General features: G+C 60.1%; 1 protein-coding gene across 2 annotated transcripts in view; it reads right to left on the minus strand.

Moving 5' to 3' along the window:
* Window positions 1-11,596: 11,596 nt before the first annotated feature.
* GPD2 (glycerol-3-phosphate dehydrogenase 2) overlaps window positions 11,597-14,004 on the minus strand; it is a 137,237-nt gene continuing 134,829 nt past the window's right edge. The window contains exons 17-18 of one of the 2 annotated variants that reach the window (XM_075430580.1): window positions 13,633-13,732; window positions 11,597-12,140 (exon numbers count right to left, since the gene is read on the minus strand). In XM_075430580.1, coding sequence (XP_075286695.1) covers window positions 12,133-12,140; window positions 13,633-13,732 — 108 coding nt within the window. In that variant the 3' untranslated portion in view covers window positions 11,597-12,132. Of the gene's footprint in view, window positions 12,141-13,595; window positions 13,733-14,004 lie in introns of those variants that run through there. The other variant, XM_075430578.1, reaches the window with a different exon arrangement.

Consider the following 14,004-nt stretch of genomic DNA (forward strand, 5'->3'; position numbering starts at 1 on the left):
GGGAGTCATCCGGGTCTGGCAGGAGGGTGACTGACGCCCCTTGCAGGGAGGAGCGGTCTGCGGGGACGTGCTCGGTGGTCCTGCACCAGCCCCAGCCCTGGCTTCAGCCCTTCCCAGCTGCGGGAGCCTGTTTCCAGATTGTCCCATTTGCTGGGGTCAGATGAGATTGTTTCTGAACCCGTGTTTCGTTATCCATGGGGTCGTCGGTCCCGGCCAGCCCAGCTGCGTTTCACCGACACGTCGCGGCGGCAGCGGTGGGACCAGGGCCCTGCGCAGACCACGGTGCTCAGCGCTGCTCCGGCGATGCTTCGGTGCCGGCACCAAGGGAGCCGTCCGGGCTCGGCACCGGCCCCTGCCGACACGACCTGCTGCCGGCACACGGACCGGGGCACGGCTTGGGGGGTTTCAGGGCCCGTCCCCAAGCCCTCGCCCAGCGCTTGGCGTGCCTGGTCCCCATGGCACGACGGGGAGCCGCGCTGCGCGGGGCGCACAACACGGGGCGTTTGTTCCTCTTGGACTGAAATTATTTCTGCAATGGAAAGAACCCGCGCGGAGCCGCGGCGGCTCTGAGTCCCCCCCCGGCACTGGGGGTGCCGAAAGAAAGTGAGCATTCACGGAGTGGGGCCTCGCCGCTCGCAGAGCCCGCTCACACGCCACAATAGGGAGATTGTCCGGGAAGAATTTGAAGCAAATAATCTGGAAAATATTTAAGATAAATGTGAACAGAGCGGTGGGGTTTTTCGCTTGTTTGTTTTTTTCCCCTGGGAGGACCGAGAGGGGAGCGCGAGCGGCCGCCGAGCCGCTGCCGGGGCCCCGGCTGCCCGGGGAGCCGCGCGTGCCCGCGACGGAGGGACGCCGGGCACCCCTCAGGCTGCCTGGGCGGGGGGCGAGGGGGCAGGGTGCCAACCCCTGCCAGCTCTTGGAAAAACAGATTATTTCATAAATGTATAAATATCTGTGTGCATTTGAGGGGCTGTAGCTGTTCTACAGGCGCACCCGCTGCAATGGGGGCATTTAGGTGTATTTAGCACTCGTGGGGGCCCGTGGCGAGGCAGCGAGCCCGTGGCCATCCCCGCGTCCTCCCGGGGCTGGCCAGGACGGCTTTGCTGTCCCGCTGTGGGTCCGGGCCGTGGGGCTGCTGGGCGAGGGGCACGGCGGAGGGTCCCGAGCAGGACCCGCCAGCCCATTGCCTCTGCTGCGTCCCGAGTGTGAACCACGGCTGCGTGTCACTGCCCGGCTGCGTCCCACCGCCCGGCCCCGCGCGCTGACCCGTGCTCCGGAGCGCTGCCGGAGCTGCAGGACACACAGGGCGGTTTCACTGCCGCTTCTGGGGGGTTCCAGAGCTTTCCACGGGGTTTCGCCGCTTGCTTTCTGCCGCTTGGCATCGCTGCGGGGATCGGCCGTGCTGGGTGTCAGGGCTGATCCCTCCGGCTGCGTTCTGGGCGCAGGGGCTGCGCGGCGAGGCCGGGTCCTGCGGGACCGCTGGTGCTGGAGATGCTGCAGCCGAGTCTGTGTGGGCACGCGTTGGCAGCGTCGTCCTCGCGGCCGGACCTGGGGTGCGGGCGCAGGGTTTGGGGACCATCTGCCTGCCCATGTCTGACAGCTCACCCGCTGCCCGAGGGCACAAGTGGGACGCAGGGATGACTCCGACACCTCTAATCCCAGGGCACAGTCGCAGAGCACCTCGCTCCCCGGGGAACCGCGGGCAGGTTGGTGTCCAGAGGTCTGTCCACGAGAAGTGCCCATGGCTGGGAGCTCGCTCACCGGAGGGGCTTAAAGCTTTATCCCCAGGACACTGCGCCAGGACGCCTCTTCCGATCATCCATGGGCACACAGAGCCAGTCTACACGCTCGGCTGTCCTCCACCCGCTTGCTGGCAGGAGACGGCGGTGGCACGCGCCAGGCTCTCCCCTTTCCCAGAAGAGCCTGGCAGCGAGCGGTACCCCTTCCCGGTGCCCGGTTTGGGGCAGTTTGGAGACCCCCCAGGCACACCCCGACCAACCGTGGCTGCCCTGCTGGGCCGAGCTGGCCGGGTCCTGACGTCAAAGACAGGGCTTTATCAATGTCACCTTTATGTTAGCAAACAGATTAAACGCTGCTAATATCTCCCATAATGGCATTCTGTATGGTCGAGATCACATTCGCGATAGTATATTTGATACAGTTGTAAACCTTGAAAGAATAAGGGCTGCCTAAGAGAATAGCTTTTTCTAGCTTAAACACATTACAGTTGCGAGTGTAAATCACTTGTCAGTTGATGGCAAATGTAACAGTGTTATAATCGGAGGAAGAAAGAAATAAAGTGGAGATAATCTTTTTCGCCGTTTTGCTGGCAGCGCCGGCGGTGGGAGACTGACAGCCCTTCGCTTGAGTGGCAGGTGTCCTTTCAGGCGCCTGTGAATCACTATCTGTGCAGACTGTTGAAATGCATATTTCCATCCTTATCGTAAAGGAATGGATGGGCAAGATAGGTGCTGTTAACATTGCAAATAGCTCCAGAATTATTCATTGTCAGCTCCGGGCAAAGAATAGGGGGAAAGTTTTATTATTCACCGCGCACAATAGCCGGACGCTTAATGATTCCCCGCCACCTTGGCAGGATTGTCTGCCGACTTCAGGCGCTCGCGGTGGGTGACACAGGTCTGGCCAAGTGTTAGAGCAAGATCATACGTCCCGGGCCCATTTTAATTTCTAATACATTAATCTTTCCCTCGCAGATGCACAATGAATATTCCGCAGCCCCTTGTTTGTCAGGAGCTGTCTGCCTTTCATCTATTCAGGTGGTTTCATTGACTCTGAAAGCGCGCTCGAAAGGCCTGATCAGTCAATGACAACCGCGGCACAAAAGCGGGAGCCCCGCTCCCCCCGCTCCCCCCGGCACCCCGGCATCTGATGGACACAGCTGACACCCGCTCCCGGGGGACGCCGGCCGGCGGGCGCCTTGGCCGGCGACGCGCCGGGCGTTATCGCGGCGGGGACCGCGGCAGGCGGATGTATCGCGGTTCCCCAGCCGCTGAACCCGACCCCGCGCTCCCGCCGCCCGGCCCGCCGAAGAATTAAAATGGATTAAGTTGGCTTAGCGCTGTTTTACACGCGCGCCGCACGCGCCGCACCATTCATTTTTAATTTTAATCCTTTGTCTCGGCCCGCTAATTGCGATTGTTTTAAGTTCATTATCCCGCTGCGCACATTGTAACCGGCTGGATCCGCGCGCTTGTAAGCGGTGTCCTCACTTTTGCAGGTAGTGACCCTTGAATTGTTAAACGAGCCCGTGCCAGCGTCAGACAGCACGCTCCCCGAGCTACGACGCACTCCTCGGCTCTCGGTTCTTACATCTCTAATTAATGAAGCAGCAACCCCTCAACGGCAGCGGGGACCGGGGCCACAGAAGCCCCCGGGGCTGGGGCAGGGCTGGGATGGCTGGGACCCCCGGAGCAGCTGTGGGCTGCCATCGGCCCGGCGTCGCGGCTCTCCCCTGTGCTCGCAGCCCCATGGGTGTCCCGGGACAGAGCTCGGCCCTGGGCATCGCCGTGGACCCGGGACTGGCGTGTGCTTCCATGTCTCCTGCCCAGGCACCGGTCCCTGCCGTCCCAGAGGAAAGCTGGAGACCACCCGAGCTGGGCAGACCCGCGGGGAGCATCCTCACAGGACGCATCAACCGCCCGTTGGACTGGGCACGCTCTCCCCGGCTTTCTCCGGCATCCCTACGCTCGCTCCGAACCCCACATGTCAAAAAGTGACCCGGTGATGGATGGTTTTTAGGACACGATCTCCGATTCCTGTGACCCCACACGAAGGAAGGAGGGGTTAGCAGTGGCTGCACCGGGCTGGGGACAACGGGAGCTGACAGGGTGCTGAGGGGCTGTGCCAACCGGGCACCCGCAGCGGGGTGGCACTCCCCAGAGCCCTGCGCTTGGCTGGCTCCGGGACGGGGAGCTGCGGCTCGGAGCTCGGCCAAAATTCGCCCTCCGGTGCTGGGACAGCCCATTCGTTCAGCTCCCTCCTCAGCGAGGGAGAACAAACCCTGGGCATCCTCCTGAGTTCAGGCCAAAGACAAGACTTGGTGGTAACGAAGCTTAAACCCGGTTCCAGTGCTTCCCGCCAAGGGGCTGGTGCTGGATTTCTGCTCCGCCGCTGAAGGCTGAGGGACCTGACCACGAAGAGCAGCCCAAGCCCCGGCACGCAGCTCCGTGGTCCTCAGAGCACGCCCACCCGTGGGTGAAAGCACCCCCAGCCCTCCCGCGAGCCCCAGCTCCCCCGACGTGCAGGAGAGCTGCAGAGCTGCGCCGCTGACGGAGCGTAAGCAGGGCTGCACGTGGAGTCACCCCGCTTCTGGGGACGTTTCTCCATATACAGGGCTATGAGGATGGTGAGGGGACTGGAGCATCTCTCCGACGAGGAGAGGCTGAGGGAGCTGGGCTTGTTCAGCCTGGAGAAGAGAAGGCTGAGAGGGGACCTTCGAAATGCCTCTAAATATCTGCAGGGTGGGGGTCAGGAGGATGGGGCCAGACTCTTTGCAGTGGTGCCCAGCGACAGGACAAGGGGCAACGGGCACAAACTGGAGCAGAGGAAGCTCCAGCTGAACCCGAGGAAGAACTTCTTCCCTCTGAGGGTGACGGAGCCCTGGCCCAGGCTGCCCAGGGAGGCTGTGGAGTCTCCTTCTCTGGAGATATTCCAGCCCCGCCTGGCCGCGGTGCTGTGCAGCCTGCTCTGGGTGACCCTGCTTGGGCAGGGGGTTGGGCTGGGTGACCCACAGAGGTCCCTGCCAACCCCGACCATGCTGGGATTCTGTGATTCTGTGATCCAGGGTGCCACGGGGCCCCGAAGCAGACCAAAGAGGGATGCTCAGAGCCCAGGCGAGGCCAAATCCTGCGATGACAGCAAGAAGGGTCCTGAGTTGTGCTTCTTCCCGGGTGCTCCTGTTTCGCTGCGTTTAAGCGCTGTTTTCTCCCTCCCGTAAGCACAGCACGAAGCGAGGGTGCTGGGACCCGTGCAGCCCCGGGGTGCTGCCCCTCTGCTCTGGCTGAGCAGCCCCCGAGGGCCGCGGGACCCCCATCCCCGCCCTGCTGACCCCAAACCAGCCGGGGTGCCTCGTGCACAGTCACACTGCACTAACTGCTCGCCGGCGGGTTCCCGCGCAGCGCGGCGCTGTGATTCACCAGGCACAGGCACGCAGGGTTGGAAAAAACCCCTCTGCCGAGCGCTGCACCGAGGCCGGCCTGTGCTCTCAATAAAAGCTCATTAAGAAAAGATTATGAACATATAACAATACATTTTAAGTGCGCTGCAATGATCCATAAAATTGGTGTGGCTAATTAGCAGATCAAATCTCTACGAGAACTGGATCACTTTAATATCCTTGGGTAGTTTAATTCTGTAGGTATTTTACTATCCACACATGTTTAGTAAAATTAAATAACAGTATAAATGTTCAGTGGGATTAAAACAACAGTAAAATGAAACCAAACAAAATGAGTTTATTTTGTTAATAGAATAACAGAGAATCCCAATGTTGATATAACATTACACAAAATCTAGAGCAAACATAGTCTGAATCCCAGTCTCATTTCACATGTAATTAACCTTTCTCAATCAAGCTAAGCATCCCTTATACCTCCTCCACAACGGCTGTGCACCCACGCCTCTTCCTTCACGGGGATGAGCGGCAGGCGTCAGTGTGCAGGGCTGCTTCTCCCCCGCCGCGCCGATGCCGATGCTGACGCCGATGCCGATACTGATGCTGGTGCTGATGCCGATGCCGGTGCCGGTGCTGATGCTGATGCTGGTGCTGATGCTGATGCTGACGCCGACGCTGGTGCTGATGCCGATGCCGATGCCGGTGCTGATGCTGACGCCAACGCTGGTGCTGATGCCGATGCTGATGCCAGGCTGGGGAGCACTGGTCCCAGCCCAGCGCCAGGGTGGGAGCGTCGCCGGGCAGCGGGCAGGTCCCTGCACCCTGGAAAGCCTCCGGCAGAGAGGCCAGGTGGGAAAAACCTGGGAATTGTTGGGACACCCAGGAAGTTCTGGAAGAGTTTAGGTCCCCCGGCGGACACTCTTCGCTTCGGGGAGTGCCCTCCTGGCATCAACAGCACTTTCATGGAAAAACACGTCTTGTGCATCCATCCCGCTGCCCTCTGAGCCACCCGGGTCCTCTGTCCTGCTTGTGTTTTCAGAACGCTGCCCACATTTTATTTGAGTAGCCGACTGTTTTTGTACTACCAACATGAAAAGCCATGCTAATAAACAGTTCTATTTATTTAAGTATTTTTTCTTCCTCTCTCCTCACCACCAGCAGCCCTCTGTTTGTGCTGCTGTTTATCAAGAAACACCATGTGAAAGTTAATAATAACATAATTTAGAGCAATAATTACATTTTTATTCAATAGCTATGGGAAAACACTGAGTTGAATAATGAGATAAAAATGAGTGTCTCAGTCCTAACAGGACATTAATCAACATATTAACTGTGTAGGCAAACTGATTTGAGGCTGTTATGGCTTAATTTGTCTCAAAATCATTATTTTTTATGTATTGCATAATGCTCTTTAAAATATGTGTCGGAGTGATTACACGTAAGCATCGCGGCTGCACAGAATAGATGCTACGCTTTATTCCGCTGCGAGCTGTAACTCGGTTCCTGTACCCAGCCCAAAGTCCGCACCGCCGACACGCCGGCCTTTGGGCGTCGGGCTGGGAGAAGGCTGAAGTCTTCTACTCGACATCTTCTCCTTTACAGAATATTCTTTTCTTAGCATTCCCGTTTCTGGAGCCTTTGAATTAGCATATTTTATTTCTCTGGGCAGCATCCCTTTGGCTCCGAAGTCTTTCCCTGCCCTTGGCTTGCCCTGCTGGTTTTCTTGGCTGCCGGTGGGGATGACTGATGTGGCGGGACAATATCGGAGCCGGTAAGCCCTGGGCAGCTCGGCGCTCAGCAGTGCTAATGTCAGATGCCAGACAAACTGGATGCCGGACAAAGAGCAGCGCGGCCTGGCATCGTGTGGTTGCAGAGCTGGCTGCCCGGCCCCGCTGCAGGAGACAACGATCCAGGAGATGCTGAAAGGCTGCCGGGGCCACCTGCCCCACGGGGCGGGCACAGCGTACTTTGGTGGGATTCTTGTAAAGGAAATGAAGCTGAGCTACCTGTGTTCCCTCCGGACGGCTGCTTGCTCTACCGAGCGCCCAGAGGAGTGTTAAAATCACTGCAAAACACATCCGATGTGCTCAGCCGTCAGGATTTCCCCCCGGTGCTTCAGGCTCCCATTCCCGGGGCTGTCCGTGCCCGCCTGACCTCGGAGGTGCTGGTCTCGCGCGGATGCCACACACTGGCGTCCATGGTGACGTTTTCCCCGGTGCTTCCCCGGGGAAGGGGACCCAACCGATTCCTAAGTTCAGGCCATAAGAGCCCTCTTGGCACAATTTCTGGTTTTATTGGACCAAAAGCCCCGGTGGTGCCAGCAAAACCCTGTGAGTGGCTCCCGCTCGGAAGCCAGGGACCCGGCATGAGACCCCAGCACGGGGCCGTGTGCGGCTCCAGGGTCCTGTCCAAGCGGCAACCTGAGACTTCTAGGCTTAAAGCTTGTCCCTAGCCCATTTTCTCCTTTTCCTTTTCCTTTTCCTTTTCCTTTTCCTTTTCCTTTTCCTTGTCCTCTTTCTTTTGCTTTCCTTTTCACCTTTTCTGGCTCCCTTTCCTTTTCCTTTTTATCTTTTTCCTTTTTCTTTTCCTTTTCCTTTTCGTCTTTTTCCTTTTCCTTTTCCTTTTCCTCCTTTTCCTTTTCCTTTTCCTTTTCTTCCTTTATTTCCAAAACATCAACAATCCAAGTCTAAGAACTGGAAGCTTACCTGAAAAGGTGCGATCATCACAAAAATTAAACCACACGTGAACGCGCTCTGGGATTTGCCCTGGGCAGAGCTGCCGGCAGGACCAGGGCGGCTGGAAACCCCCGGCTGCCGGCGTGTGCTCGCCAGCCCCTGGGCACGTCGTGTTGGTCGGGGGGAGCGCAGGGGCAACGCCGGGAGCACAGCCGGGCCGCTCCCTCGCACCCACGAGTTCCTCTTTCTGCTGCTGTGACTTCCACCAGCGCCCGGCCTTCGCCTGTGGCAGCTTTAAGGCACTTGCAGGTTGCTGCTGTGGCTGCCAGCTTCTCGTTATTTCCACAGTTTAGCTGCCGAACAGATGGAAATGTACCTTCACTAACCGTCGGACTGCAGAGACAACGGAGCAAGATGTGCGGGGCAACAAGGATGCCAGAACGGCCGTGCGCGTTGGGCTGTGCCGGCTCTTCTGCCGGCGCTGTTGAATGACACGGACAGCGCTCGGCAGAGCTCTGCCGCGCCGCCGTCGGCAGCAGCCTTGTTCCGAGTCCCCTCCGCTGCAGACCTCGCCAGCTTTGGGTTAGTCTCACGTGTAGGCTTCGGGTAGTCTCACGCACAGAGGAACCTGATGGAGTTCAACAAGGGCAAGGGCAGGGTCCTGCCCCTGGGGAGGAACAACCCCAGGCACCAGGACAGGCTGGGGTGGCCCTGCTGGAGAGCAGCTCTGCGGAGAGGGACTGGGAGTGCTGGGGGATGACAGGGTGACCATGAGCCAGCAGCGTGCCCTGGGTGCCAAGAAGGCCAATGGGATCCTGGGGTGCATCAAGAGGAGTGTGGGCAGCAGGGCAAGGGAGGTTCTCCTCCCCCTCTGCTCTGCCCTGGGGAGGCCCCATCTGCAGTGCTGTGTCCAGTGCTGGGTTCCTCAGTTCAAGAAAGATGAGGAGCTACTGGAGAGAGTCCAGCAGAGGGCTACGAGGATGATGAGGGGACTGGAGTATCTCTCCTACGAGGAGAGGCTGAGGGAGCTGGGCTTGCTCAGCCTGGAGAAGAGAAGGCTGAGAGGGGACCCTAGAAATGCCTCTAAATATCTGCAGGGTGGGGGTCAGGAGGATGGGGCCAGACTCTTTCCAGTGGTGCCCAGCGACAGGACAAGGGGCAACGGGCACAAACTGAAGCAGAGGAAGCTCCAGCTGAACCCGAGGAAGAACTTCTTCCCTCTGAGGGTGACGGAGCCCTGGCCCAGGCTGCCCAGGGAGGCTGTGGAGTCTCCTTCTCTGGAGATATTCCAGCCCCGCCTGGCCGCGGTGCTGTGCAGCCTGCTCTGGGTGACCCTGCTTGGGCAGGGGGTTGGGCTGGGGGACCCACAGAGGTCCCTGCCAGCCCTGCCGCGCTGGGATTCTGTGACTCTGTGTTTCCCAGCCCTCCCCATGCCTGCAGGCGCACTGGGATGCTGCCTGGGGGAGTGAAGAGGAGCAGAGCCCCGGGGCGGTGGGACTGGGGTCAGCATGGGCACGGACGCCCTTCCCCGAGCCCAGTGCCTGCCCGAGGGCACGGCCACTGCCCGCAGCTTGCGTTCCTTCCCGGCGTGGGAGCCGCGGGTCCCTCCTTCCCCCGTTGCCCAGCTGAGCCCCGTCCATCCCTGCGTGCCAGCCCACGCCACCGGCATGGGAAACCCACCCGGCCTGGTGCTTCGCCCAAGCACGACGCCCCGGCCCGAGCAACCGAAGCTGCTGCTTCCCCTTCCGCGAGCAGCGGCTCCGCGGGCCGGGGCGGGAGGCCGCCGGGCTGCGATGTGTGACAAATCCCGGCGATGACAGAAACATGTAAATCTCTGGTGTTATCGGCCCTCGTCGGAATGTCTGTACAAGGTACACAAGTTGAAGGATTAAGTGCTGGGAGAGGTCTGGGAAGGTGCTGCGGGCTGGCGTGACGCTCTGATTAAGACACTGACAGAGTGCACAAAACCCCGTTTGTTGGCGTGACATGTCAGACGGATGAAGAATCAGTCTTTGTCTGCGCCAGTTCAGTTTTCTTTCAGAAAGCCTTTTAGATCAGCTGCAGGAAAAACAAGGAGGTAAGCAGCCCATTGATCTCACACAAGCAGCATGCAAAGTACATCATGATGAAAATCAGGACCCTTTCACCGCAGCAGCGAGGGCAGCGAACAAAGCGAATCGACGCGAGGAGCATTGCCCTCAGCTTTTACCTCCAAAAGCGGCCCGCGTTGTACGGCTAATTCTCCTTCCACCCGTGACTAAACTGGGGACTGAGCTGTACTTTTGTTTGACCTCAGAAAGCAAATGATAGAAAATTGGGCCCAACAATGTGTTCTGATTCTTCCCGCGCCACGGAACGCTCTCTCCGCGTGGCAAACCGTGTTTATCCCACTAGGGAGAACGGGGCAGGGATCCCTTCGGGGTTATCGGCATGTGCGCTGCCATGAAGTTAAATAGCCACGTTAGCATTTAACACTGTCAACGATCTTTTTGTTTCTCTTTTCCGTGATTATTAAGATTTTCATTTGTAAAACCTTAACTAAATATAGTTTTGGTATTGGGGAAACAAGGGTTATTTTGGGAATGACTGCTTTAGCAGAGAAAGCCACTGCATCCTCCGGGCCCTCCACGTTACTGTTTCCCTCCCTGGGGTGCGGTTTCTCGGCGGGCTCAGAAATTTCCCCCTTTGGCCATTCTGCTTATCCAGGGCTATCCGATCTAACTGTCCCACGGGAATTGCTTCCAACTTCTTTCGCAACTGGGCCAACTCCCACGTGTGCAGCAGAAACACTACCACGCAATCCTACATCGTTGTTAAGGGGTTTTTTTATGTGTTCAGCTTTAATTACTTTTCGGTGTGGACAAAGGTGTCGAACTCCTGGCTGCCTTCTCCCGGTTCACCGCAAGCCCACCTCAGGCCAGGCCCTGCCCAGTCCCGGCGGGAGGACAGAACAGGTTTCCCCTCGGCAGGGACATCCAGAGCCCATGGCAGGGACAGCCCCAGCGGGGACACCCACAGCCATGTCAGGGACACCCACAGCTGACACACCAGCAGCAGCGTCCTCGAGAAGATGCCCTATCCAATCTGCATGTTAATACCTTTGAAACAGAGCACCTCACTGTGTGCCCAAGCCCTGCCTCCGGTCCCCGTTTGGCCTGGCACCGCACGCCACATGCAAGGGAGCAAAGTCTTTGGCCTTAAAAAAATTCACGTATAGGTGTTGTCCTCAGCTTTCTGTGGGTGTGCTCCATTCACAGAATCACAGAATCCCAGAATGTTCGGGGTTGGCAGGGCCCTCTGTGGGTCACCCAGCCCAACCCCCTGCCCAAGCAGGGTCACCCACAGCAGGGGGCACAGCACCGCGGCCAGGCGGGGCTGGAATATCTCCAGAGAAGGAGACTCCACAGCCTCCCTGGGCAGCCTGGGCCAGGGCTCCGTCACCCTCAGAGGGAAGAAGTTCTTCCTCGGGTTCAGCTGGAGCTTCCTCTGCTTCAGTTTGTGCCCGTTGCCCCTTGTCCTGTCGCTGGGCACCACTGGAAAGAGTCTGGCCCCGTCCTCCTGACCCCCACCCTGCAGATATTTAGAGGCATTTCGAAGGTCCCCTCTCAGCCTTCTCTTCTCCAGGCTGAACAAGCCCACCTCCCTCAGCCTCTCCTCGCAGGACAGATGCTCCAGTCCCCTCCTCATCCTCGTAGCCCTGCGCTGGGCTCTCTCCAGTAGCTCCTCATCTTTCTTGAACTGGGGAGCCCAGCACTGGACGCAGCACTGCAGATGAGGCCTCCCCAGGGCAGAGAAACACACACCCATATGCACATACCGGGTGTTTTACTTCGCCGGCCTGACCTGTGTTTGAAACCATTCTGGCCAGCGGTCGGAGGCGCACGCAGCGCGGAGCCGAGCCTGCTCTGCCGCAGCAGGTTTGCGGAGCGATGCTGGGGACCCTTCACCGCTCCCTTTGGGGGCTGGAGCCTGGAACCCCCCCCCAGCCGGGGAGAGGTCTGCGGCGGCCCTGGAGCGCTGGTTTGGAGGAGGAGACGGAGCCTTGGCAGAGTGGAAGGAGCCGCTGGCGGCAGTCCCTGAACGCAGAGCAGCAGCCGGGCCCTGACAGCGCGCGGGAGAGGTTGCACAAAACACTTCGGGTGCCTGAACCTCACCGAGCTCAGGAGGAGCAGGTATCTCGCTGCAGGGCTTTTGCCCTCGGGCAGCACAGACAGCAAATATTTTATTGTGTGGTAACTTTGCATCGCTTACCTGTTTCTACGCATTTCAGAATAAAAACGTAGCGAACAGCGCTGAGGGACTGACGATTTCTGGCTGTGTTCACCCGGCTACAAAGCACAGCAGAAAGTGTGGGGAGAAAACGTTGCTGACGAACCCCCCTGCCAAATAATTTCACTGCTCGGTTAAGGGGTGGCTTCTGCTTCCCTCCGAACTCCATGTTTTCCTTAAAATTCCGAGTTCTTTGAGTTTTCTTGTGCACGAACTGAGAGCCTCGGGACCAAGCGAGCCGAGCCTGGCCGCGCAGTGAATGTCCTGGTGAATTCGCTGTTTTCCTGGAACCTTTTCCCAAATTCAGCCTTTATGGAAACCCGTCACCCCGTGGATTTCTACCGGGTCACCAACAGCGATCGCGCCGCGCCCAGCTCCCCGGGCCGTGGGGTGGGCAGCGGGGATGGGGGGTGCCGGTACCCCCGCAGGGGAACACCCCACAGCGCCGCGACCCCCAGCCCAGGGGCACCTCGGGGCCCCGCCGTCGGGTGCTCGTCGGGGGCAGCCGAGCTGGGCACCGGGAACGCGCCCGGCACCGGCAGCAGAGGGGCGGCCGCGCTGTGGGGGGGGGTCCGCTGCCCGGTGCCCGCTGCCCCCCGCCCGGTGCCCCCCGCTCGGTGCCCGGTGCCCCCCCCGGTGCCCGCTGCCCGCGCCGCTCTGCCGAAAGAGGGCAATGTTGCCGTGCAGAACCGGCGAGCGGCCGCGCCGCCTCTCCCGCAGCCCCCCGCAGCCCCCCGCGGAGCCCAGTCCCGCCGCCCGCTCCCGGGTCCCGCCGTCCGGAGTGTGTCCGGCCGCCCCGTCCCGTCCCGCAGTCTGGAGTGGGTCCCGCAGCTCCCCGCAGCCCCGTCCCGGGTCCGGCCGCCCCGTCCCGTTCCGTCTCGTTCCGCAGCCCCGTCCCGGGTCCGTCCGCCACGTCTGGGTCCCGCCGCCCCGTCCCGTCCCGTCCCGGCGCCCGGAGCGGGTCCGGCCGCTGCCGTCGGTTTTCCTCCCGAGCCTGTCCCGGGGCCGTCCGGCCGCACCGACCGCCTCGGCGGGAGCCCCCGGGCCGGGTGCGGCCCCCTCCCCTCGGCGGGGCGGCAGGAGGGGCCCCAGGCGGGGCCGAGACCCCCGGTAGCGGCCGGGCGGGACACGGGCGGCCGCGTCGCGGGGGACAGAGCCCCACGCACCGCCGTGGCCAAGGACGGCGCGTCCGCCGTCGGGGCCCGGAGCGGCGGGGGGGGGCTGGCTGCGGGCAGCGCTGTGGGGGTGAACCCCGGGGCGGGGGGGGGGTAACCCCGCGGGGGGGACCGGGGCGGGGGGTGGGGGGTAAAACCTCGGGGGGGGGGGGGGGTGTTAACCCTACGGGGGGGAGTCGGGGCGGGGGGAGGGGGGGGGTAACCCTGCGGGGGGTCTCTCAGCTCCGTGTTCCGGGATTTAACTGGTCAGGAGAGGTTTCAGTGGAGCCTGCCCGGCCGGGGACATCGCTCGGAGCTGGGGGGGGGGGGCCGGGGGGGGAGCGGTGTCTGCTGGGGGGGCTCCGGGAGAGCCTGATTTAACACGGACTGAGCTTACCGTGGGCTCTGCTTTTCATTTCGCCAGGCAAAGCTCTGACACCAGCCATCTCATTTCTGCTGCCTCTCCCACATCTGTCAGCAGCTGGACCTGGGGAAGTCTGTTATTAAAAGAATAATAACTGTACTGCAGGTTTCCGAATCCAAGATTGTATTTTCTTTCTCAAATATTCATTAAAAATAGAGATTGTGTTTTATTGAAAGTGGCCTTTAATGAACAGTATTCTTGTTTGCGTACAAGAAGCAGCTTCCAGCGCGATTCTCTGACAGTAATTGTGGTCTGAATGCAGACGGCACAATAACGGCGCGCGGCTAATGGCTATCCTGTGGGTTGAGTGCTCCACTTTTGTCATTATCGGGCTACTTTTTAAAA

Source organism: Opisthocomus hoazin, chromosome 9, assembly GCF_030867145.1.
Source record: "Opisthocomus hoazin isolate bOpiHoa1 chromosome 9, bOpiHoa1.hap1, whole genome shotgun sequence".
NCBI lineage: Eukaryota > Metazoa > Chordata > Aves > Opisthocomiformes > Opisthocomidae > Opisthocomus > Opisthocomus hoazin.